Source organism: Linepithema humile, chromosome 5 (genome assembly GCF_040581485.1).
Source record: "Linepithema humile isolate Giens D197 chromosome 5, Lhum_UNIL_v1.0, whole genome shotgun sequence".
NCBI lineage: Eukaryota > Metazoa > Arthropoda > Insecta > Hymenoptera > Formicidae > Linepithema > Linepithema humile.
This window is the reverse complement of record NC_090132.1, coordinates 3,003,486-3,031,178: the sequence shown is the minus strand read 5'-3', so window position 1 is coordinate 3,031,178 and position 27,693 is coordinate 3,003,486. Positions and strand designations below refer to the sequence as shown.

At 31.9% G+C, this 27,693-nt stretch overlaps 1 protein-coding gene and 1 long non-coding RNA gene across 2 annotated transcripts in view; one reads left to right on the top strand and one right to left on the bottom strand.

Moving 5' to 3' along the window:
- Positions 1-27,693, bottom strand: part of LOC137000135 (uncharacterized) — a 240,351-nt gene that overhangs the window by 208,307 nt on the left and 4,351 nt on the right. The window lies entirely within an intron of this gene.
- The window catches only part of Ance-3 (angiotensin-converting enzyme Ance-3), a 55,393-nt gene continuing 46,705 nt past the window's right edge, over positions 19,006-27,693 (top strand). Inside the window, exons 1-9 of the mRNA XM_012372743.2 lie at positions 19,006-19,250; positions 22,268-22,492; positions 24,437-24,595; positions 24,702-24,798; positions 25,761-25,904; positions 26,190-26,381; positions 26,497-26,594; positions 26,715-26,884; positions 27,072-27,196. Coding sequence (XP_012228166.1) covers positions 19,194-19,250; positions 22,268-22,492; positions 24,437-24,595; positions 24,702-24,798; positions 25,761-25,904; positions 26,190-26,381; positions 26,497-26,594; positions 26,715-26,884; positions 27,072-27,196 — 1,267 coding nt within the window. The 5' untranslated portion in view covers positions 19,006-19,193. The remainder of the gene's footprint in view (positions 19,251-22,267; positions 22,493-24,436; positions 24,596-24,701; positions 24,799-25,760; positions 25,905-26,189; positions 26,382-26,496; positions 26,595-26,714; positions 26,885-27,071; positions 27,197-27,693) is intronic.

Genomic DNA, 27,693 nt, shown 5'->3' with positions numbered 1-27,693 from the left:
CAATGTCTAGCATGCAAATCTCATTTCGAACAATCAAACGCCTTTTCCACGCCCAAATATTGAAAGCAATTAATTGAAAGCCCATTGCACTGTCAAAAAGTTTTTGTTTCTAGATTATAACTTTCTATGTCTAATGATATTTATATCGATAGTTCCGAAATTTTGTGCAAATACATTTTTATGTATAACAAAATTCTTGGTTCAAGCAAACTGGTTCACATTACTTCTCCGATCCAAATAACAGCCAGGATGTAGGAATCGCACATGTATGATTGCTTGTTAACATTTATAGCGCTTAATCGAGCGATCGGATAATCATTATTGTAATACCGTATTTAATTCCCGTATAATTGGCTGCTTACGATAATATACTCGCAGTAATATATTCTTAGGATATCTCGTGACTTCCGACATAGAAAAAATACCCGTCAAACGTATGTATGTCATCTGTGTGCACAATAATTGCGGTATAGGGTAATCGACTATACATCCGCGAACGCATTATTAGAAAGGAAAAATTAATTTTATCCTTTACGTAATTCCCTGATTGTCTTCGGAAAAAGATGTGTTTTTGCATGACATACTTTTGAACAATATTTAATGGCAGCGACAATGCGAAAAACGCATTATCCGGCATAGCCTTGTTAGCTTAATTGTATTAAAATAAAAGAACTATTAAAAAAAACTTTTAATTTACCACTTAACTTTTTCTATTAGAGTAAAATAAGTATTAGCTATTACATTTTAATGTTCCTTTATAATATCGCTTTCAGAAAACGTGGATTAAAATTTTTTTCTCTCTCGTATCTTGAGACCGTTTAAAAGAGAACGCGAACCATAAAACAGGCAAACCAGCGAGAACATGATCGGACTATAATAATTACTATCTCGAACGGAACGACGTATACAACATGCGAGACGTTTTACGATTAACTTTGCCAAGCTATCAACGTCAAAATAGCCTGCGATTTAATTACCGCTGCTATAAACTGTATCTAAACGATTGATCATAGTTGCACTGCGGCAATCGTTTCGAGCAGCAATCACCGTTGTTACAGTCTCGCCCGTGTGAGAAAGTGCTCGCAGCGCAGCATCAACGTGACTCCCGTCGCGTGCCCGGCCGCGGGGGGTTTCTTGACCTTCGTTAAAAATGGAATTCCCAACCTTAACCCGCTAATTAGCGTTTAGCTTTTAGCCGCGACATCGCGCAAGGAGAGACGAGCGGAATGCTCTTCCGATATCGAGCTCGCATCTGGTCAGCGCGAGCCGAGGGAAGGCTGGACCTTGCACGATTGCCTGCGACCTCAGTCGCCTAAATTCGGTTTAATTAACGAGGTCACTCGCCCGAGAAACATTTCGCTTTCGCGCGTGTCGGCACGCGCTACCCGCCACGTTCCCTCTGTCTTCCTCTCTTTCTGTAAACGCGACAAGTATCTCCGGTATTTCGAGGAGAAATTTACGGCGATCCGTCACGCGCCGATTAATCTGCCCGCGAGTTAAGATTTATCTGCTTCGGCGCTCACGCACGGCTCCGTATTTGCTTACAATAACACTTGACAACGTGGGAACGCAAAAATAGATGACAACAAAACGTGTCGCTGTATCAGCAATAATACAGATTCTTCAATATTTGACGATTAACGCTGGCAAAATATCACTGAACATAACAATTATTCGTTTTACTTGAAGCTGACCTTCGATGCATTTTCGAATTCGCGATTTCGATCTGCTTTCTGACGGTCGATCAAGCGAATTAATTTGGACCGAAGGGAAAATCTCGATTAACCGATCGAGGACGTGCCAATTACCGTGAAGCATTGTCGCAAAATTGTATAATCAATTGCGGGAACGGTAATGATACTTATGAAAGTATAACAAGGTCGTTAGTCATGGAGCAGAACGTAGATGGAAGAGGTAATAAAAGAAATAAAGCAAAATGCAATGCAGGATGCTACCTTTGGAAGACGTTGCGGCATTGAGCAGCCCATTAATTTGATTGAATCTAATGAAGCGAACGCTGACAAACAATGTCCCGCGGAAGCTAATCAGTATTCATAGCTTTGGAGCCTGAAATAGTTTTCAGGGTAATGAGCAATAATTTTTCTTACTACTGGTCCTTGTTAGTCTCGAATGAATGATAAATAATCTGACGCATGTAACATAAACGATTGCAAAAGTCCAGATATCATCTACATAATTTTACTTGTAGATTGTGGTTGATCATACTCAACTCTATTTTATGATCCAACACGCGGAAGTAGAAGCGTCACCGGCAATTTAACGTTATTACAGGAAAAAGATTAATTATTGATAATTACCATAAGAATTATCTCTTGCAGCGGCATTTTACATATATCATTTGTCCTATTTTTTTAAATTCTTGACATAAATCACCATAATAATTAAAATGTGAATTAAATTGCTGCCAATTCTGAGGTAATAAAGAAATCAAATCTTTTCTACATATTCATTGATACTTCTTTGAAGTTATAAGAATAAATATAAATGTAAGGAAAATGTTATTCTGTAGCTTAACAGGATCTTACCGTTTTTATTATATAACTCACGTCTGTATTGATGTTCAAACTAGCATACATATTTTATATTTATGAAAGAATGTCTATATCCTTGCTATCAAAACCTATATTTTTCTCATCATGGTCATGATGATCGTACACGTGTAAGTTTGTCCTTTTTTTTTTTGATATTTTTATATTATTACGCTATGCGCCAACCACTAATTTATTCGTGCTCTTGCAGCTATGCATAATATACGCATGAATATAAATATTACTGCTGCGTAATGACGCGGAAATATGTAGTTAACTCTCGAGATACGGAGGTGACTCGAAACGTTTCGATGATAGATAAGCGCGCCGATCGCGAAAGTAGCTCCTAAGAATACAAGATACAACCAATTCGAAAGGATCCACTAACAAGTTCGCTCATCGAAGGTAACGGCGCGACCTCATGAAAGGTGCATTCGTACTGCTAATTATCTTCGGCGCGCAGCACCGCCTTACGAGAACAAACTCGGCAATTTACGGACGCGTCACGCGCGTTGAACGTCCATGAGCTAATTTCATTTTTAACGGAAGCTTGAAGAATACTCCCTTCCGGCGATATATCACGAAGATGAAACAATTATCCGCGATTATCCCCCAATTTTTGAAAGCGATACAGTAAGAACAGCGAATGCTCTGATTGCGCGTGAAACATAATAAAGTCAATTAAAAAAATTTAATTGCGAAAACTGATATCTTGTACGATATATAAAAACCTTGGATAATTGCGAGATATAAAATTATTAATTTAATAGAACGTATCGAGGTTAACATGATATCGAAATAACACACAAAAAATAGGATATCAAAATACCATTTAAATGATGAGAATTTTTTTCGATCCAATAATTTTCTAGACAATAATTTTATATATACCAAAAATGATTTAATAAAAGTAATAAAAATAACAATTTAATCAAAATAACATTTAATATGATCTTATGTAATATAACATAAAATATTAATTAAGTCAAAAATATTGAAGTAATACTTTCGGATGCATATAACACATGCATCAAAAATGTAAAATTTTACGTTATGACAAATCATGAAATAATCATGTTTCATCGCAAAATCACATACCGTCAAGCATTTTAGATTTCTTCCTTTTATCGCTTCCGGTTAGCGGTGAACGTTCCGATAAATCACACCACGACAATTCCGGCGTATCAAGGACTGCAACGAGTGCGTGCCCGGTTCACGGTCGGTCGGATTTCGATCATTTTAAGTCTCCGTGTCTCGAAATTTAACTAAACTACCTTATGTAACGAAAATAATAAAAATTGTGCAAATAAGATTCTCTCAAATACAATAATATTTTTATTGGAATTATATTGAATCATAAATTCTCAATTTTGATTTCTTAAACGATGTCTCGATGTTTAAGACTAATTAAATCATCTTATATAACAAAAATAATTAAAATCATATAAAAAAGTTTCTTTTTCGTCCTCGTCTCCTATATTTTTAAAAGGTAAAAGCGAAATTATCAGTTCTAAGTTCGAACAGGTTGACAAGCAAGCAATTTGCCAATTGCATGAATTATAAATTGTTAAATTAAATATTATTGACATCATAAGTAGTTTAGAAACTGATGACGCTTTTGCGTCAGAAATCATGCTTTTTGAGCAAGGCTATTATTTCGCCATAACAATCCAATTTCCGCTTTGTTATCCATTCGGAACAACGGCGGAAAATCGTCTTCAGTTCCGATAAAGGCCATGCAATGCTTTGTATTGAAAAACGATTCTACAGACACGTGTTGTATGTGATTAGATTGCTATCTCGACACCGGAAAAATTAATGATTATGATTATTCAAGTTGATTGAACAAATCTCAGTCTGTAGTTGAGAAATAGAAAAAAGGAAGTATTATAGATACGTGCATAATATAAATGTATGTTGCATAAACAATGCAAATACATTTTACATTTCTTATACACGGATTAACACGACTTTTCTTATACAGCTATTTTTATAGAGATGACGTAATCATTATTTTGCTACTGGTGCAATAATTGTCGCGATAATAACATAATCTTAATCGTTTTGCACGTCGAAATATTTGCCGCTTGTGACGAAATTAGGATGTCGCAAATTTTCATACCTTCTAGTATCTTAATTGCGGTTCCAGTGAATTTTTACGTCCTGCTCTCTTGATTAAGCAATTGCAATTAAAAAGAACGTAAAATCGTGTCATTTAAAATCGATGAGACGATGTAAATTACAGACAGTTCACGTCTTGCGTAAAATTCTTTTACGATCCATATTTTAACATTATATAATACTAAAGAGTTTATTATGCTTGGAACAACAATAATAGCATATTAAAAAAATCGAATATCGAATGGAAACGATAAATCAAGTTTCCAAGTAAAATTCAATTTTCAGTTTGCTAGTTTGCGCGATACTATACTTTACGAAAATTGAACATTATAAAAGTATTTTTTAATGCTAGAAAATTTAAGATGGATAGTCTGAACAGTTCGACTTTCGAGATCAAACGTCAAGCAAATCTGACTTTAGACTAAAAGTTCGAGCTAGTTCAAACAATTTGAATTATTTAAATTAACTTTTCAAAAATTTGAAAATTGTTATAAGTTGAACATAAAACTTATGAAACATGTAATAATGTATACATGAGTCAAACGCAGTTATTATAAAACATGATGGTTAATTATGATTACGCGATGGTTAATTACAATTATAGTACTAACCGATTTTAATTGTTCTTCCGATGCAAATTTTATCATACATGATATAATTATAATATATATTTAGTGAAAATCTTTAAAATAATGATAAAACAACAGATAGTAATATATTTTTTAGAGATACATTAAGTACATAAGTTATAACGCGAACACAGTTATAATTTAAATTTTATATGTATTATTAATATTTTTATATCTATAATATGAAGTAATAAAAAAAAATTATATTTTAACTAGATTATTGCAAATTGTAATCAAATAAAGAACACTGTACTAACAAATATAATATTATTAAGATAGAAATGATAACTTTATATATTTGTTTTTATAACTTTTTATCATCATATAAAGTACAAATTACACAAATTACACAAAAATAACTTACACTTTACATACATAAAATCTTTGTAATGTACTTATATATTGCATTACAATATCTATGTGAATCATGTTTTTCTAATCGATTTCTAAGTTTTTCGTAATAAAGATATGTTAGATAAGTAAAACATAAAGATATGCTTGCTTTCTAAAAAATTACATGCTTGAAAAAGTAAATACTTTTAATGAAATTTATTAATAATAAAGTTAGCTAAATAATATATACCATAAAATTCTAAATGTGTTTATTTCTGTAAATATATTTATAGAATAATAAATATATAAATGTATATAATTATATTTATTAACTAAATATATTTGTATAAATATTTGCATAAATATTTGTATAAATATATTTATATAAATATAATTATATAACTACAGAATTTAGTACATTAGAGTGATGTATCTATATTTTAATTTTTAGCTGCTACATTTTTGTATTATATTTATCTGGTTATATACAATTATTTAAAATTCATTAAAATATTTACATGTGCATGTGTATACGTATATGTATATATAAAAATTATACTATACATATATAATACTACTATTATATATGTATAGTATATCTAAGTCTAAAGAAAAATAATAAATCCTTCCTTTCCGATTTCATTGATAATAGACACGTACGACTGAAGAGTTCTACATTCTTTTCTTTTATTTTGTATATTATTTTTAACTGACATTTTAGAACTTACGGTAATTAAGTTATGTATTTAAGAGTAATATTTTAAAATAATTTATTAATTTAATTTATGGTATATCTATTTGATATCTGTAAAAAATGTTAAAAATTATTTTGTTATTTAGTCTAAGTTGTAAATATGTCACAAGTTAAAATTGTTCAGCTGTAAAACTATCTGTCTACTCGGAAATATTTTCGATATTTGACGTCGATGGGCGCAAATAATTGTTCGTTCACTCACTAAACTTCTGTCGTTTCGGATACGAAAAATACTCTGTCATAGCAGATGTCATTGAATCCGATTGTGCGGACGGTTCGCCAACGTTGCAAATTTGTAACTGGTTAGAATTTGCGTCGAAATCATCGTTTATTTCCTTTATTTCTTCATAGCTTTATTCCAAAAAGTGGAACCATTCTTTTCTAACTCCTTTAATACTTCTTCCATTCCCGATTGAGAAGGTTCTGTAATTTGTGATTCGAAAAATGTCTCATTGCTTCCCTGTAACGCATCAAAAGTTCCTGACAAATCGACAATGGACAAATCCTGATAATTAAATTGTGGCATGGGCGTCTTAATGCACTGATTAAATTTCGCTTTGATCTCATTGTCAGTAATATTTTGTGTATCAGACTGAAGCACGCCTAGCTCCTTTACTGCACAATTAACCGGAAATAATTCTGGAAATAACTTTACGCATGTCTTTAAAAATGTAAGTTGCCATTTATATCTCGCTTGATTATTTCTATCCCATGTTTCTGGGTATATTTTATTTCTCTCCCTAGCGAACTCATAGGCTTTTTCTCCCAGATCATTATTTAAGCAAATTTGGCGAATGGATACAACGTTAAGATACATTTTTAATTTTCTCAGTAAAGATATCTCTTCTTCAGTTGTAAACTAGAACCTTTAGAGATTTTTCTTAATTCTTCTACAGTAGAATGCTAAAGATTGCGCTATCTTGCATCAGAAAGAGTTGGTCCTTTCATCAATCTGTTATGGTGCTGCGCTCGACTCGCCCTGGAATTGCGTAACTCCTTCTATAAATTTCATCCTCACACAATCACGCGAAAATGCATAAGGAAAATTATGTTGATTTCGGGTTATAAAACTTTCTATCCATTGTTTTCCCGTTTTGTGATATTTAAGCCATGTTTTTGAAGTATTTTTGTTTTTATTTTTGACGAATTTATAGGTAAATTTTGCCAAATTTTCTTTTACGCATTTTTCGCAAATGCAATTTTTGTCAACATCTTTATTGAATTCGTGCACTAAAAGTTTTTCTTCCTCAACGATGAATTTAAAATTTGAAATGTTATTCTCAGTCATTATCGTTTATATACGTGTCGTTTATATACGTGTTACTGCTTCTTTTCCTTGTGCATTAATTATTTCTAATAATTTTGTCTTAACACAATCACATAGAAATAATTTTGAAATGTAATATTTGTTTCGTTGCATAAATTCTGTCCCTTAAAATGATCCCGCTTTCTTATTTCTAGGCTGTTAGCAGTGGTTTCTTCACGTATTCTAGATAAAAACACTCTTTCTTATCTTATCTTTCCTTTTTTCACTTCTTTCACTAAAAATAACTTTTTCTCAGCGCTGAACATAGGCTTTGATTCATTATCTTTTTCGTACATTTTCTTTACGAGACTTTGTAATCTTATAATTTGTCTTCTTAGAATCGAATAATGAAATCCGTAATATTCTACAATAAAATGTATACTTTTAACTTATTTGCGCAATGTGCAGTTCATATAAATCTTTTTGTAAAGTTTCGTTCGAAAACTAAAAAGCAATATTTGACATTGTACTTACTTAGATACGAAAGCAAATTATTGTAAACGAAAATTAAGCAACAGAGAAACTGTGAAAGATGTACTTGATTAACTCGTAAACAGTCAACAACTGAAACGAAACCGTCGAAATAGAGATTTTTGTCAATATCAGAAGGTAAATAGTGTGTATCATGATAAATATATAGAGTGTCTCAGATTGATTGTGCCAACACTTGTGAACGGATAAAAGAAAGTAAGCTGAACTAAAAATTCTTTTACCGTTTTGCAATTTTTGCAATAATTATTGAGATATTAATTAAAAAGAATTGGCAAATGAGTATGCGTTTCAACTCACTCTCTTCTACTCGCTTACAAGCGTTGGCACAATCATTTTGAGACACACTGTATATATTTCTAGCAAACATAACTCTACTAATGTATACATCTACAAAAATTATTCCTTTCTTTTCTTTTTAATATACAATAAAATATGCCGTTTAAAATATTTAAAAATTTAAAATATTTTAACTCTTATTTTTTTTTTAATTTTAGATATGATTGCTTATGATATTTGTAAAACTCTCTTAAATATAATAGTTAAATTAATAAATTAATTAATTGCATTAAAAAGTTATTACAATATAGATAAAAATATAACTTGTACTTTATTCCTTTGTCATAACAATCTAGATAGGCAAATGTCCTAAACTCTTTGAAATGCAGATATGTATAATATATCTTATTTTTCATATACGAAAAATACAAAAATTTATTGGGTTCTGTATAAAATTTATTGGGTTCCGCGACGAGAGAGTTGAGCGCAAAGCTAACTATGTAATTTTTTATTTTCTTTTGCCGCTTGCTTGCCTGCGCCAGGCACCGTGAATGTCAAACGGATCATAGTTTTGTGTGATTTTTCGAGCTCTTCCTTTGTCATGATATGACAAAACTTGCATTGAAAAAACAATTAGTATTGATTAGCGTCGTACAAAATATTGTGTAATCATAATTAGCCATGTTTTATAAGTGCCGTGGAGAAGCAGTCATCGATGGCTTACTGAGAGGAAAAGGAGGCCCATCAGAGCAACTTGAAAGAAATTGATTGATTTATTTATTATTTAAATTTATAATAAAAAATATTAAACATTTATTTTTCCTCGATTACTCTTATATTCTCTCTTTTTTAAAAAATCTTTTTTATTTATTCTCTTTTGTAGCTTCTTATATTTTATTTTAATTGGTCAGAAATTATTAATAAAATTAATGTTCCATAACTGAGAAACATTTCTTTTAAAGTTTTTATAAACCAATTTTATTAAATATGCAGTATAAAAACATCAATATTGACATGACTGATTGAACGTGGTATTGGCATTTGTGCAAAGTTAGGCAAAAAAAACTGTTTACTTTCTATTTCTAATGCATATTTTGCTTGAATGTTCTTTACTGTTCAAACTGTTCGAATGTTCAGATATTACGAATTGTCATTACAGATCGACTAATATTTATGTTCAAATTACCGGAGATAAAGTCAACGCTGATTTTTTAAAATTCTTTTTACTTTAAACCATTCAAACAATTCAGACAAATGTTCAAAGTGTCGAGAATTGTTTGAGCCTTAATATTAATAGTCACAAGTGATGCACAGAAATTACTAATAAATTTTACACTATCCTATTTTATATGTAATTTGTATAAAAAATAAAAAATTGTAATACTTCTAAGTTCAGTTTTAAATTCTCTCTTTTCCTTTTGACAATAATGTTATATTTCTTTAACATCTACTTTAACACATTTAATATAAAGTTTTGGAAAATATTAAACAAGAACACACCACAGATTTAATAGGTTTTAAGGAATAATAAAAAAAAGAACAAAAAATTTGATACAAAATATTGCTATCTCGATTAATAATAATAAATAAAAAAAAATAAAAAATAAAAAAAAACGTTAACAACACGACTCGATACAGATCAAAGCTCCAGCATTTCCCATCAGCCACGCGCGTTCGTGTTTACGAAATCTTTCGAAATATTCGATTGTTATTGAGAATTGCTACGACCAATTTGTAGCACTGAACTTGTGAACGGTACTTGCAACAAAAAACACGTAAACGAGCAACAGTTTCGCAATGATATTGTCTACGACCTACGGGTAGGTCAGCAAAATTAACCCAATTCTCGTGCGGGCATGTAGAGGCCCGTGCTCTTGATTTCGACGTAAATTGCGTGTCCAAGCGAGTGCTACCAAACAACTTTCGGTTAATCGCGATAAGTTCTTTCAAGGACATGTCTCCAATAATTCCTTATAATTTAACAAAAACGGTATCTACACATCTCTCTCTTTAATTATAAAAATTATGCTCTCAAATTATACTTGTCAGCCATTAGTCATAAATTTGTTAAAATATCTATTTAAAAAATTATACCTGAGATAAAATACTAAAATAATATAGCTTTTATAAATTGATTGATTCATATCAATTTCATTAATGTGTAAAGTACTTTACAACTCCCAAATGACCAATTCTCTGATCAATGTAATCAAAGAATCTGTTATTAAGAAAAACATACGAATTTTGGGACATTCTATATAAAAATAATATATACAGTTTTTTATAAGTGCTTATGCAAGATCAATTTAAAAGAATCACAAAGTAAAAATTCTCGAAGACGCTTACGAATTATTAATTTTATCGTATCATAAACTGTGATAAATAAAATAAAATTTATGCAGGTTATATTGTACTAATTTCGTGTCATATCTGTTTTTTTTTTTGGAAATTTTTTTACACATTTTTTACATCAAATAAGTTAAAGTTTAAAAAATTAAATAACAAAAAAGAAAAGGGCAATATGTTCGAGAAAAAATTATAAAACTGTTTCTTATATCGTGCTAAATATTATAACAAGACTTGATTTGCGTCTGGCCATATCAGCAATTTATTTTTCGCACTACTGATTTTTACCTCGTTTTTTCATACATGCTAGATTTGTTGAGAAACTCGTAAATTTCATAGAAAATCAGTTCTGGCGATATTACGCTCGAATAGAAACGTCCACTACATCAATTAAAAAATTCCTAACATAGTTAATATAATTAACGTATTTGCCAAAGATATTCCGACATTTGCGTGTGTGCACAAATAAGTAATTTATTGGGCAAATAAGTTTTATGAAATTTCAGAACTGGAAAATTAATGTAAATATCAAAATATTATCATTATTCTATAACAAATAATGTAAAGCACTTATATATGTGTGTAATAACTCATTGAATTAATTGCTGTAATATTTTTAAAATTATAAAAAAACTTTTTTACATCACAACGATGGTATGTTTGCGCAAAGCAAACTTCTAAAAATCTATTTAAATACGAATTAAAATGATAGAATCTCCATTCTCTTATATGCTGTATGCATGTATTTCGAGCGAAACAATTTGATTGAGTAAGTCGATACATGCCAATCGCAATCCTGAAATTTACGTAATAACAAATTCTTTTAGATGGACAGTGATTTGACTCAATGATTGCAGTATCGTTATATTAAAGATAGTTTATTTCGAATAAATTTCATGCGAATGAAATAAGAAATTAATGATTTATGTATTTGGCGCACAGGAATTTAACTTACCAAGAGTTGTAAAATACTAAGAAATGAATATTGTCAAGAGATATCGTACAATTCTCATTCGACTACAAGCTGCTGTTACTTTCTAATAATGCAAATTGTTCGATTTATTTTCATATTGAAACAATATACATACAATAAAACGAACTTCGGATTTATAACTTTCTAATATTTTGCAAAATTATGATTTCTCATCCAGATTTGATAAAATAAAGAATATGTTTTGTACAAAATAATTTGCATCTCGTGTTTGTTAATGTCAGTCGATGGTTATTTCTTACCATCGTGTGGTAGGAAAGAGAACTACGTTGTCTGTTAGCTCGTACTAGCTTTGAGAGTTTATTCGTTGAAGGTGATAGTAAAGAGAAACTTGAGAGCAAAGAAGTGTTCTTTATGATCGCTTGCCGATTCTTCTTAAATACCGATATCTGCATTCATTTTACGGGAAACTGTATAACCACATAAATTAAGAATCGAATGTAACTATGTAGTTCCAACTGTAAGACGTAAATGTAAATAGCGTTGCAGAGCACAGATCGGTAGTCGTTCTACACAAAGATCACGATGCTCGCTGTCTTTTTTGGACAATATTTTGAAATATATTTTGAATGATAATTTTATTATATCAAGCTCTCTAATTAATAAATATTTCTTATATAATTTATAAAGATTTATTTTTATATCAATAAATTTTTTTTATATTTTATCTCTATTCGAAATAATTTCTGGACGCTGTTACGTTCTTTTAAAACTAAATAATTGTTAAAATAATTATATAAAAACAAAATAACAGTTATTAGATATTAATGAATCAGACCATAAACGAGAACTATCAATATTGAAATAAACATAATTAAAGTAGATTGCGTAGAGAAACTATCGATCAGTAATTAATCATGAATCATCAATCATAATTTTCGAAGACATTTAATGATTTCCTGCGTCGTTAACGAAGTATATTTGCAGATTATAAGATGTCGATTAAAAACAATTTTTTACTATGTCTCTTATTCATCTCTAAGAAATATTCCTAGTTCATCTGTGCAACATCATCGTAAACCGCATAATTAATATAATACGACGTTTGCAATGAATCACAAAATCGTGACAGTTTCTACCGTTCGAAATCTTACAAACGAATTTTTACCTTGTAGCAATCATCTGTCGTTTCCGGCGTTTCTATTGACGCGCCCATAAGTTATTAGTATATTCTCTGAGGCGTAAATTTTTACAAACATTTGTAGAGTAGAAAAAAACCTTTACAATACGAAAACAATATTATCTCTTTTATCAATGACGCAAGTTGACAACATTCAATGTGTATTATAAAAATGTTTTCTATAATGCTTCCTTTTTTCTATAATATTTTCTTTTTTAGCGGAAAAATTCTTTTTAGAAATAGATATTGTATTGCAAATGACTATGCAATGCTTTGTAGAATGAATTTTTTGTAGTACATCATAATATTGAAGAAAATCTTAACAATGTAGGTCTTCTATTTTTATCAACTTATATAATTAATTGCAGATGTCAAAACACAGATAGTAACATGTTAAAATAGTATAATCTATAATCGTATGTGATAATGGTGATCGGACATCTTCCTGTCTTTCAGAGATAAAATTAATTGCTGCATAATGGGATTTTGCAATCTCACGATCATTATTATCACTTTACATACAAAAGAATTAATCGCGTTTCGAATAAAAGAAAGTGACAATTCGGTCAATGTCGTGCAAAAATTTTTGCTAAGATACAAATTATAACAAGAATTGTATTATAATTACTTTTAACTTGAATATGAAATGCTATTAATTATTTATTTTATTATGAGTATAGTTTCGATTGGTTTTTGGTGGTCACCGAATGAGCTCGTGCGTTTACAAATGCCATATTTCACATTGACTGACGCTGAAATTAATCTTCTCCGCCGCAATTAATGATAATTTAACTAACAGACATACCACCACACGTATGAAGTCTAGTGTCAATCTTGACCTCTATAAGGTCAGTGCCTAATTATCGTATATTTTTGTTAATAACCAGAATAATTCATTTAATTGAACCAATAAGATTGTAAATAATTTATTTATATTTTTGATAAAAATTTGATTAATGCCTATTATCATAGAAGATGTGCAAGGACTGTTCATCTAAAACAAATTTTTTTTTCTACATTTTATAATACCTATTACACTTTATTTATAATCTCTAAGAAGATTCTTAAAATAAATAACGTATCTAATAAAGTAAATTATTATTAAAAAATATACAAAGATAAAATTAATGCAGGAAAATATCATATCTATTCGAGATTTGTGCCAGCGACAGTATTGTGAATTAATACGAATGCATGCGCGTCTAATTTGACTTAATTTATTCAACTTTTACAATTGTAAGTGCTAAAATCAACATGAAATGGGGAAATGTGTGGCAGGCTCTTGATAGACTGCGAAGAAGATTACGACGAAGAACATTGTCGGCTACTCCATGCAAATTTTAATGATGCTATGATATTGCACAATTGACGTGTCTCGTTAATTGAAGTTTTTACCTTTCTTCGGTCTCGCGTTTGCCGCATCGAGTCACACGACACACATATCGCAGTACGTGTGTGGAAAAAAGAAGGTTGACTCTTACTCAATCGGCGTGATTCAGAGAGTACGCAGGGTCGTGAGTACCGGGCGACAAGCAGCAATCTCCATTAATGACTACGTAATACAGCGAGGAAACTGTCTTGAGCGCGTTAAACAGCAACGCACGAAAAGTCTCGAACTAGCGGCTGGGAAAGCGATTATGCCAAATTAGGGGAGCGCGTCTAATGTAATAAGAAAAGAGAAGAAACAATGTAAACAATAAAATAACTTCGGTAATCACACTTTTGTTCCATCTACGGAAAGATGGAGACGATGGAGTTTCCACCAAACTAATTATGTATAAGCCATCTTTTTCCATTTAAAGAAGCATATTTTTTATCAGTGTTTAATCGAATAATCTCGTTTTGCAGATTCTTTTTTTCTACTATCGCGTGTTCGTGAAATCGAGAGTGCAAATGGAATCTGACCAATTAAACTCACAACCTACCGCAACCAGATACCACGAAGAGATTATTACCTTTATTTGCATTTTAAATAGGACATAGATAAAATGGCACGTACAAAATTACTCGTTTTACGGTTTTACTTCCTCGACTGCAGCTCGCGGGCATTTCGTCGGCAAACGTTTAGCGTAATGTGCGTTCGCCATATGTGATTATTCGTGCCTCGTTTCACCAATTGATTTATCGTAAAACACTTTATATAATACGCTATCTGCCTTACATATTTCCGCTTTATTTCTGTCGGCAAAATTACCTTGAAGATCGGTTAACAATCAGGACAGTTTCTTATTGTTTGCGATTGAGATCATGAAATCAATTTTACCGCATCGCGGAAATCGTTATTTGTTTCACCGTTTGATTTGCTTGTTATCTTTTTTGCGTTTTTTTTTTCAAGGGAAACCTCTAGTAAAACGTTCGCGATTCTTTGGACTCTGTAGACCGATAAAGAATTTATCGGATGCTCGAGTAATCTTGTTTCCACACGATCGCGATCACGATTATCACAACTTTGCTCTGCATAATTCTTAGGTGTGTGTAATACCGGTTATGCGTCTCGACACTTTCCCACGTTCCTACGACGCTATGTTAGGAGATAAACAATTATCGGTACTCATTACGATTGCATTGTTATGGCGTGATAATACGCGCATAAAAATTCATAGTTCAGAAATGCATACGCCATACATATTTTCAAGGCTTCGAAAAGGAGGAAATCTGAAAAAAATCTGTACTATAAAAACCAATAAGTTCCTTGAGGAATCTTTTAAATCCTAATTTTTCGTAATTTTTAATCATTTTGCACATTCTTCTTAAGAATTTATTTTATGATGTATTGTATAAATATTCTTTTTTCGTTTTACGAAATAGATAGTTGGAGCAAGCAGCAGAAATTATTGACGTTCAAAATAGAAATGATATAACAATCCTCAGAAGTGACGTCAATAAAATGAAAAGGATTGTATTTAAGGGATCGTCAAAGACTTTAACGGATGTTGCCTGTTCGAAGGAAAGGAAATCACAGAGAATTGGCCATAACCGTACGTATGAATAACAATGATCGAAAATACCGACAGTAACATTCAATGCATTTCCGGCAATTTCACGTGAATTCCTTACAGTCTGTCCTACTTAAATTAGCATTAAGAGTCCGACGAATTGCGCAAGTATCAACGTAGCGTCACCTCTCTTTTTTTTTTGTTCGCCTAATACTTAAGTATTCTTTTGCGTCGCGACGAAGTCGATTAAGATCCGCCCAAAAGCGACAAAAAAAAAGTCGCGAGAGACGCACGGTTGCACCGTATAAACGTGCGATGAACACATTCGTTTGTACTTGAACCTAGAATTGCGGTCGGTACGTGAGACCGGTGCACGCATTATCTGCCAATGAGATTAGCACATTGTCGAAGTCTCGGCACGCAGGAAACTAGTATCCTTAAAAGGAGATACCTGCACAAGCATAACGTCACTACGTATGGCATTGATAGTACAACTCCACGTGTCCAGAGCGTGTATATTAATTTAATTTAATAATATATAATTTACATATTTCAATAGTGATCTGAACATCGTACAGAAGAAAAACCAGTATTATCATTTATGGAAATACTTTAAAAACTTATCTTCATAAAAATAAAAAAGTTAACAAAAAATACTTATTAAGCAGATAAAAAAATACATAAAAATTTTTATTTTAATATATGAGCGTTATAATGTTAACGCATAACTATAATATATGCCTCAGTTTGTGGAGTAAAACTTTAATATTTAAAAGAATTGGTCATAATTTTGCACTAAAGCAAAAGTAATTACACGAAAAAAAATTATGTTGTATCAACAGCATTTGTTCGACTTTTAATGAATGAATAAATGGTACTGATTCGATATTAAATATTAATCAACAATAAAACATATTACATTTTTGTTTTAACTACTGTTAAATTAACAACATTTATTCCAGTTGAACTGCGTTGTTATTGCAGTTGGAACGCAATATCATCTTTTTTCCGTGTAAGAAGAGCCATAAAGTTATATGCTAATAGAACTATAAACTTAGATTGTTGAAACTAATGAAGCCGCGCTAGATTAATGATAAATGTAAATGAATGTTCATCGGAAATACAAATCTTTTTTTTCACTTTGCAGCTCAACGTAAGGATACGTTTTTACGAGCGCTTAATGTGGAAAATTCAAAAACATCTGAGGAAAAATTGCGAGCTATGTTTTCCTATATTATACAATATCCACACGATGAGCGTGTAAGCGTTATGTAAACAGATATATATTGCGCTATATATACATGCGGTCGGTACTGCACGGCACGGAATATGCAGATACATACACATAAGAACTTTGCCATAACAACTCAAGGTCTCGCAAACTGGCCTAGACCATACGCAGTTACATACATTCCAGATCATCGTGGGACTCTCCTCTCAGGCGTCGGTCAGCTGGGCGCGGCTGTTTATACTTTATATTGTTACGGATTGCCGTCATGTTAATCGCAATCTTTATGGATAACCCGCGTGGTCACTGCCAGACTGTCAAAGAGAGCGCCGATCATGAAAGCAAGGTGGAACATGTAGTTCAAGATCAGCTGCCGCGCGAACGCGCGCCACGAGAAACGTTAGCATGTACGCGAACCGATTCATATCTGCGTGAACGTGATATGTAATACGCGCGTACGCGCGATGCATGATGAATCGGTTCACAAGTATTGCTGACAATTTGCATAATTTTTTTTAATCCTGACTCACAGCATCTCCGAAATGATGTTGTACCACAGCGTGGAGATGAACTCTTTACATGCGATCAGTCAAGCAGGGCAGGTTCGCCAACATTTTCTATATATCGGCTCTTTTGCCTCTATCGGCTTATCGTGGATTTTAACAATAGCGCCTAGTTCTCAGGACGAAGAGAGTTCGATTTGAATGAGGAAACAACGTGTCGTCATATCTCGGCGAGATTAAACGTAATTATGCGGATAGACTCGTAAGCGATGAATCATCTTATAATGTTTTAAATTGCAGGGTAATTATTCTTAAAGTCAATGCTTCACGGAAACTATTCATCGATGTTTCATATGCAACACGCCTTTCCGACTCATCTGTGAATCGTATGCATAACAGTATTACGTTCGCCGTTTCTGCAATCGCTATATCTGTTCATTTCTATTTTATTCATCATTATAGATTTTTCTCTGAACACTGATTTCAAACGGTGGGTTTAATATCAGGTAACGCAAATAAAGCACTTTTAGCATCTTTTGTTACTTCAGTGAGACAAAGAATCGGGTGAAGTCTTCATTTCTGTTATCTAAGAATTCATCAACGATCTCTTCTCTCGGTAATATGATTTAAGCAAACTTGATAGATGAAAGTCTTCGAGAATAAAGTGTAATAGGATTTCCATTTACTCTTCGTTATAAGTTCATTTATCAAACTCTCGACGTATCTATCTATCTAAATTGCATCATAATCGCCAAGAATGGATTCACTCTGATTTTGAATCATTTCTATGCTTTACCGCTCTGGCACACTCTTCTATTTGAAGATATCAGACAGATTTTAAATGCTTACAAACGCTTACGACGAGCAAACGTGCATTCCGATAGACAATGGGCCTCATTGAGAGGGGTCGACGAGTGACTCTTGTCAACGTGAGAGCGTCAGTATTTTGCAATCATCAGTCTGTTGGCCCTCGACCACCATCGCTCTGCCTCTCATCGTTATTACCTGGCACTCCTACATTTTTGTTTGTCCTTTCTTCATTCTTCTTCATCAAATTCACACAATTTTTGCGAAGAAGAACGAAGTTTTCTGTTATTTTTTATTATTATAAAAAAAATCTGAATAAAACAAAAACTCTATTGTCATATGTCTTTACTAGTGTCTTTTAATTTGTGTCTTTAGTTCGTCTTCAACCCTTTATCTAAAAATCTAATCTTCGCTTTACCTCTTATTTTTTTCACACGTTAGACACCATAGAATGACGTCTTCCTCTTCATCTTCCACTTACTCCCACGACAATCTGTCTAAGTAGTAGCAACACTGACGAATCAACGACACGAATGAGGTGTGCGCAAATCCCCCACTTTTTTCGCTACGGATGACCTCCTCGTGGTCGCGTTCGAACAGCTTCGCAGGGATAAATGTACACTTGACGTCGGCCACGAGGCTTTTAGTGTCGGCAGAACGAAACCGTCGCTCGTGTTAGTCGTGCTCGATCGGTGGAACGGAATTTTGTACGACGACGACGACGATTTATCGCGTACACTTACGATCGTTTCAATCGTAAATGATTATTACCGAGAATTAACACCAGTTCGATTTTCGGGACATGGAGTTCGGTGGAACCGGCGGGGTGTCGGTTGTGAACCGCGCCAGCGGAAACTTTGTAAGTCTTCGTAGTGATTGTCGTGGTGATTGTCGTGATTTTTTTAAGTGATACAAATTTAACACTAGAAGGATGAGACTAAAGAGGACAACGTTAATTTGATAAGTGAATAATGCTTCGTACGCTAAAAAATTACACAATTAATGGAACATAACAAATATTGAAGCATTGATAAAATATTAAAGAAATGATAATGAAATAAAAAAATGCTGCAGTCATAAGAATAATTCTCAACTTTCTTAATATAATTCAAATGTCACTTTTCTTGATGTAATTAATAATTTTCAAGTTTTTTCTAGTGTTAAATATCATAAATATATCAAATATATGAGGAGGACGTGTGATTGAAGTAAATTTTAAAATAGTAAAATATATGTAATGAGAAAAATGGGCAAGTCAATAAGAATATTAAAATTGCATCAACAAATTTTTTATACCATTATGAAGAATATATGAGGATGATGTCAAGTAGAAACGAAAAAAATATAGTAATTCCTAAATTTCAACAAACACTAGCAAGCATATTTTTTTAGATGTGGTATACATCAAAAAATTGTATTTCTTAATAGGACATAGTTTTCGTGTATTTAAGTATCACAAAATTATACATTACAAAATATAGTTAAATAAAAAATTAAATAGGCGATTAAATAATCAATTAGCAAAAAAGAGACAAAAGAGCCGCAATTAATTGTTCGTGCCTCAAATGTAAGGCACGAATAATTGGCTGCGGCTTTCTTGCCCCTTTTCTTTGTAAATTAAATTAAGTTTGGTTGCTAATTTTGCTTGGTTACTTGCTAATTCTATTTAAGTTGTTTCTCCTTCGCATTATATCTGTGTATATAATCAATAATAATAATTGATCGCTCTGATACATCACTCAATTTGCTTTAAAAATTTGACCTTTTCTTGTGTGAAGAAAAATAAACTAATACATTGCCTAAAGTTATATTAAATTTGTAATATATATATAATGTTAAGTAAATAGGATTGTATTGATATTCTTTAGATACACAATTTTGAATAAAGTACGACTTTTAATAATTACGGTAATATAAATTAAATATGCATTTTGCTTATGTCTTCATTACGTTCCATTACGCGGTATTTTGATAAATTTCATAACAAATTATATCTATTAATATATTTTTATAAAATTTCGCTAATTTCTGTGACCTGCCCTTATAACTTATTACTTGTAACAACAGTCACAGAATCATAATGCAAAAATAAAGTCTTAAATAATTTTTTACGATCATCAAACCTGCCTGTAATGTAAATAAAATAAAGATAAAATTGTCAGTTACATTAAATTTTGGTAATTTTCTAAGATTTTACATTAACTAAGGTTTACTAAGATACACAGCAATGATTATTTACGATACTTTAAATGTAAATATATATTATCTAATGTATATCAAATAAAAGCAATCTATTTGAGTGGATTTATGAATTACCTCCTTAGTTAAATTTTTGCAAACAACATTTTTATGCTAATATGCTCAAATTCAGACAATATTTATAATAATACATCTTTCACAAATTTTGGTGACAACTTATGTTAGTTTCGACAAATTTTAACAATCGAAATTTTTTTAACATCCACTCAAATAATATATTTTTATCGATTAATACGTGATCTTAATAAAGTGCTTTTCCTAATAAAACGAAATGTTAATTAAAGCAACATAAAATACTAAGTTTTATATCGTTTGCAAATTTAAGAACAAGTGTAATAGATATATTTTTCATTAAACTTATTTGTACGAAACCAAGGTTGTTACATCTCGATCAATCACAAATGACCTACTAGTATGCTTAAGCAGCTACCTTTCATACTGGGAGGAAGTACGTAACGCGAAGACGTAACACGTGACCGTGAGACTAACAAATGAATTGCGCGTAAATGCACTGCTCATAATATCATGGCGTGATTTAAAGAAACAATGAGATTTCTGTATTAACTCGTAAGAAAGGTTCCATAATAATTTGCGCAGTAATTTCTGGCATCATAATTTGGCTTGCACGAAACAAGGCTCATCATTGCAGAAATTTCATAATTATCATATTGTAAGAGAAAAAACTGAACCCATTTTACATTGCTGTGTATCTTAGTAAATCTTAGTTAATGTAAAATCTTAGAAAATTACCAAAAATTTAATGTAATTGACAATTTTATCTTTATTTCTTGATATCAACACATTAATACAGACGAGTCTGACAATTGTCAAAAATTACTTAATGCTTCACTTTTCCATTATGGTTCTGTGACTGTTGTTCAAAGTAATAAATTACAAGCAGGTCGCAGAAATTCGCAAAGTTTTATATGTAAGAAATTATTAATGGATTATATATTATTTCCCTTTATTTCTTTTTTTTCTTATATTTCTTTAATGACGCCATCAACTAGATTATCGTCTTGCATCTAGAGATTATATCTTGACAAATTTTTTTTTGGTTAAACACTTCAGAAACTTTTGAGTCTAATACATATATTATTTATCTATATTAAACAAATGTGCAATAATCGAAACATAAAAGAAAAATAAAACGTGCGGCTTTGTGACATATCTAAATAACGAAAAGAAACAGTCAGAATTAATGGAAACGATGTAAATCGATTGGCCGGTGTTCGGTCAAGTTCGTCAACCTTTTACTGGTTGACGAACCAGGTCAATGATAGCGTTTGGTAACTACGCAATTCATAATTTAATATCACACAATATCAAACGTACATTGACGTGTGAAAAAAAATTAGAACGCGACAAACACATTCAACAGTATGTACAATAAAATAAAAATATTAAATTTATCAATATATAATCAAATCAAAAATTTTAATTAAAATCTAATTTTAAAATAAAACTCAGCTTTGTAATTTAAAAATTAATTAAGCCGTTTGAAGCTGCCACTGTTTCAATATAAACAACTAAAATAATTATTTTTGTTTAAAATGTAGTTTAAAATAATTTTTACTCGAGGCATACACAAAACTAATAACGCATATGTTGATTTAGATAAGATGGATAGCGTTGATGCTTTGCCTGTTATCGGCAGTTTTCGGTCAATTGGATTTGCCACCGTACAGAGATGACGGAGATCGCAGACTTCCTTCTAACGAATTGGATTATCGAAACATTTTAGCTCAACTAGACTTTCTTGGTGCAGAGAGATGCAGCGCTAACGTAGCCGCCCAATGGGCGTACGAAACGAATGCAAACGACTATACACAGTTGCAAGCGGTAAGTCCGAAAGTTAAATATATTTTGGGAAAAGTTATTTTTCTAACTTTTTTTAATTTTGTCACATGTTAGAATTTTGTCTATCTATCATATCGAACGATTTCGAAACTTTCTTGTTAAGCAGGCTGACAAATTTCGAAATTTTTTGGAAGCGTAACCCGCATGCCTGCTCCTTTATTTACAATTTAGGCCACTTGACGAAATACGCTATTATCAATTTTGTATACGAACGCGTCAATAGTGCGATAAATTACTGACATAATAGGTCAATCAGACTTCAAACAATCAGATAATCAAACTTTGACTTTGATATACATAGGTATAGCACTCAGAAAAATTTTATTCTATCAATAGTCTAGACGATAATTTATTCCTTCAACGGCAATTCATCTGATCACAAATCGATTGATCGGGTTAATTCGAGTACATCCCTGCACACTGTCAGTCGTGATTGTTTTGTTTACACGAGATAAAACATTACTCTATTTCTCGTTCCACTTCCTTTAGAGAGTAAAAGTGAAATTCTATCTTCTATGAATCCGCCAGCCAAGGCTACAGACTAAGACTTTGAGATTGAAAAAGTTTAATTAAAATAATACTCAATCTCTTAAAGAACGGCAATGTTTTTCGCGTGTTGTTAAATTAAAAATTTTTACAAATATACAGGAGTATCTTTCAAGCATTAAAAAAGCGGCACAAAAAATATTAGTTTATAACTGCAGGAAATTTTTACCAAAGAAAGAAATTACAGAAATAGAACTAATAAATATAAAAGTTTAGGATTGAATTTTAACGCTAAAACAAAATATACGGTGACAACCGTGGAAAATGAGCCGCGTACAATCGCAAACGTTTCTCATCCACCCTACGGAACGTCTCCGAAGCGACCTCGACCTCCTCCCGCGCGATTCTTGACGGGATCTGTATACATTGACTTATTCATCGGTTGGCGAATAGCCGGCACCAAAATTACTTTGGTAGGCATCGCGCGATCACGATTTTCCCTCGTACGAGACCGTTCATATTGTCTGCGAAAGGCCGAACGCCTCCGCGGGAAATTTTCCCAGGCGATCTTATTGTTATCATAGTTATCTTAGACGATTTTGCAATTGCGCAGCCGTCGTGTGTCGCCGGGAAACGGGAATTTTGTATCTTTCAAACCTAGCGAGACTCGTGTCGCATGACGTTAATGATAATCGAGGTGCCGTTTTCCTTTTCCGTGACGGACAACGTCGATATATAGCGAACCGCCGCCTTGCTAGATGCTCATTATCGCATGACAGATATTAGTGACTAGTCCGGAAATTTTTCTTTTGAACAAACTGTTTTTGTAGTTAATTATTTAATTTATAAAACATTTTTAACACATTTCGAATATTATAATTATAACTTTCATATAAGTACACGAAAAAATATAATACACGTAAATATATTGTACAATAATTATATGTTTGATTTTAGTAAGCAACGCTTTTTACTACGCTTTCAAATAGAAAGATTCGAATGCAATTTCACTTTCTTAGTAGTTTTTCTCTGAACATAGGTTAGTGGCGGGAAAAGTGTAGATACGACGGCTTTATCGCTAACGGTAAACCGTTGTTCGCCAATTTGCACTTTACTGCGTATTTCCTTATTTGTTACATATTATTTTTTGCGCCATTTATATAAATAATAATAATTATATAATGAGGCGTAGCATATTTTCAAAATTCTATGTTACTTTAATTGCATGAGATATTCAATATAAGACATCACATTATTATTTTAGTCAATTTAGATAATTAGTCAATTAAGAAAAATATATATTATCTACATGTAAAATTGATCTAAGCATTATTTTCTATAAATATAATAAAAGAATATTCTTTTCACTTCTGGGAAAATTAAATTAAATAAAAATTATCTTCAATGCATGATCTTAACATTTACGTTTTATATTTTCAGTTGGATGCTCAACGATTATATGCAGATTTTCAATTACACGCTTGGCTTTTAACCTCTAAAATCGATATAAATGCGATTCGAGATCCTGTAATCAGACGACGACTTCGCTATTTATTCGTCGTAGGTCCTTCAGCATTGCCACCTGATCAACTAGATAGAGTAAGTGCTAATGGTATTCAGCTAAATCCACTCGTAATAATAGCAATCTTATATCGTTAAACTGAGAGTAAATTCATAGTGATAATAAAGTTACTCTTTTTTGCAGTACAATCGCATAATCAACGACATGCTTGCGGTATATAATGGGGCGACTATATGCGCTTACAACGATCCCTTCCGATGTGAACTACGTTTATATCCAGGTAATGTATCATAAATTAAATTGAATAACGATAATCAAATGGATACGGTTCGCCGCGGCGAAATTCCATGAGAGTTTACGTAAGTCCAAAATGCGCATGAAAGTGTGAAGAAGTGGAATATCACGCGCGCGCACGCCGCAGTAGACCCTCTTTTTTTCCGTTCAATTTATGAAAACCTCTGTGCTGCTATATGCGCCTCTAATTGTCTGTTATTTTTATATTTAATGTAAATATATGCGTGAGCCCATTTAGACGTAAAGTAAACACATCCCAAGGTACGTAGAATATATGCGCGCAAGTAGAAAGCGAATAATTAATTGAACGAAGACGCTACGCAGTTAAATGCAGTTTAGCGTAGGAATTTAATTACGCTCGTGTCTGGCATGTGAAATGATGATTGGCATTTCTCAAGCATTGGGCTTCACACGGGAAAAGAATAGATGAGTTTACGGGACTCGACGAAGGAATTTACGGTTCATGTCAGTACGTAATACGAACAGATGAATGTTACGCCGCGGTCGCTTTATGTCTAGTAATAATCACAGTGTGTAAGATCCCGACGTAAATTTTACGTTCCTCAAACGAGAGAGAGCTGCGCCGTCGGCTTGTCCGCAAATCGTTAAGAAAATTTACCACGCTCTGCGATCGTAGTAATAAATGACAAGCAAGCCACTTAAATTTAATATTATAGATATATATTTCTGATATTTATTTTAAAACAGTGAAAAACGCGGCAAATACGCAAATTAATAATTAAAAACTTTGTTAAACAATATAAAGTGCTCTCATTTCTAATATTTGTAATGAATTCTAATTGTATAGATTGGGATAAATGAAAGAGAACAGATTGCTTGCACGATTAGCGGGAACGCCAAGATATTGAAGAGAATCGCGTATAGATGATAAAACATCTAAAAAATATGAACTTTGCACTGATCGCATTCTTTGTTCTATTATTGCAGATATATCGCAAATTATGGCGAAAAGTCGAGACTGGGACGAGTTGCAGTACGTCTGGACTGAGTGGAGAAGACGAAGCGGCACACCAATTAGGGATCTGTATCAACAACTTGTTACACTGAACAATGACGCTGCAAGATTGAATAGTACGTTCGACTTTGAGTTGAAAGTATAATTTATTAAATAAAATTCGCAACGCTAACGAAACCGATTAGGAAATAATTTTGTTTCAAGATTGCAAAGAGAAAACAAGTATTAAAATTATTTTCTCCCATCAGCAAATGTCAAGATTATTCAATGCTTGAATTAATTGATGTATATAGAATACGACGTAAAAAATAAATGTTAATTAATTCATATGTTAAATACAATATCGACACTAACTAGACGTCAAAAATATGAAGTACTTAAATTATTATTTCTTTTTATAGATTTTACTGATGCGGCCGAATATTGGATGTTCCCGTACGAATCTACCAGTTTCCAACAGGATATTGATCAAGTTTGGGAAACAATACGTCCACTTTATGAAGAATTGCACGCTTATATTCGCAAAAAGCTGAGAGATCTTTATGGTCCTGAAAAAATCGGCGGACATGCGCCCCTACCGTCTCACATCCTTGGTAAGAACAAAGTTAGCAGTTAGATATTAATAAATTTTTCAATACAAAGTTGTTTATGACTTCACTCAATTTTTTTAACGTAACAATATTATTTACTCTATGGTCACTGCTGCAGGTAACATATGGGGACAATCTTGGACTAATCTTTTGGATCTTACTCTACCGTACCCTGGAAAAACATATCCCGATGTTACGAAGGAAATGCAAGCTCAAGTAAAATTTCCTCATTTTCTAAATATTATAATCAATGTCGTTATTGTTATTATACATAGGAAATATAATCGATGAGAAAATTATTAAGTAGCCTAACAACTGAATATTATGATGTTGTAGGGTTACACACCAATTGATATGATTCGAGTGGCCGAGGAATTTTATCTATCCATGAACTTGAGCGCTTTACCGCCAGAATTTTGGGCCGGAAGCATAATCACGGATCCTGGCGACCGTCCAATAATCTGCCAAGCTTCTGCATGGGACTTTTGCAATCGTATAGATTACAGGTAACATTAATGCTCGTAATGCATATTGTAATTAATTAACATATGTATATGATAATGTAAATATCAACAACAAATTTTTTGTTGATTATCTTAAATTCTTGAAGACATCGTAAACTTTGAGATATTATTTCTGTCAAGATTTTGATGTAATAATGAGAGTTCTTAATATATTGTTATTTATGTTTAGGATTAAGATGTGTACAAAGGTGACAATGAAGGATTTGATAACTCTACATCACGAGATGGCACACGTTCAGTACTTCTTACGTTACAGCGGTCTACCTCGCGAATTTCGAGACGGCGCTAATCCAGGTATGAAAATATTATATGTACATCTAAAATTTTTATTATTAATCTTTTTTCTATAATTATTAAATAAACACAAATAAATCAGACTATATATGCACGTGCAATTATGTCATGTAAATTTAAATTTAAATTTATTGGCGAATATTATTTAAATTTCAGCTTTTTATTATTTTTATAATTGCAATTAAAAGTTTTACTAAAATAAAAAATTAATAAATAATGAACAAAATATAAATTAATCATAAAAAGCACGATATTAAAAAAATCAAATTTTTTGCGACAGAATAAATACAAAAATATAATAAAATATAATATTTTTCTATAATAAATAAATATATACTGAATAGTGCTTTGTCATAAAATATTACGTTTTTAAAATACAAGACGTTACATATTTTTTTATCGCGACATGCGAGCGCAAGAATAAGAAATTGCATCACGCCAGGAAGAAAACGCAAGCGTCAAACTAGAACAAAAGGATAGAAGATAGCTAGTGATGA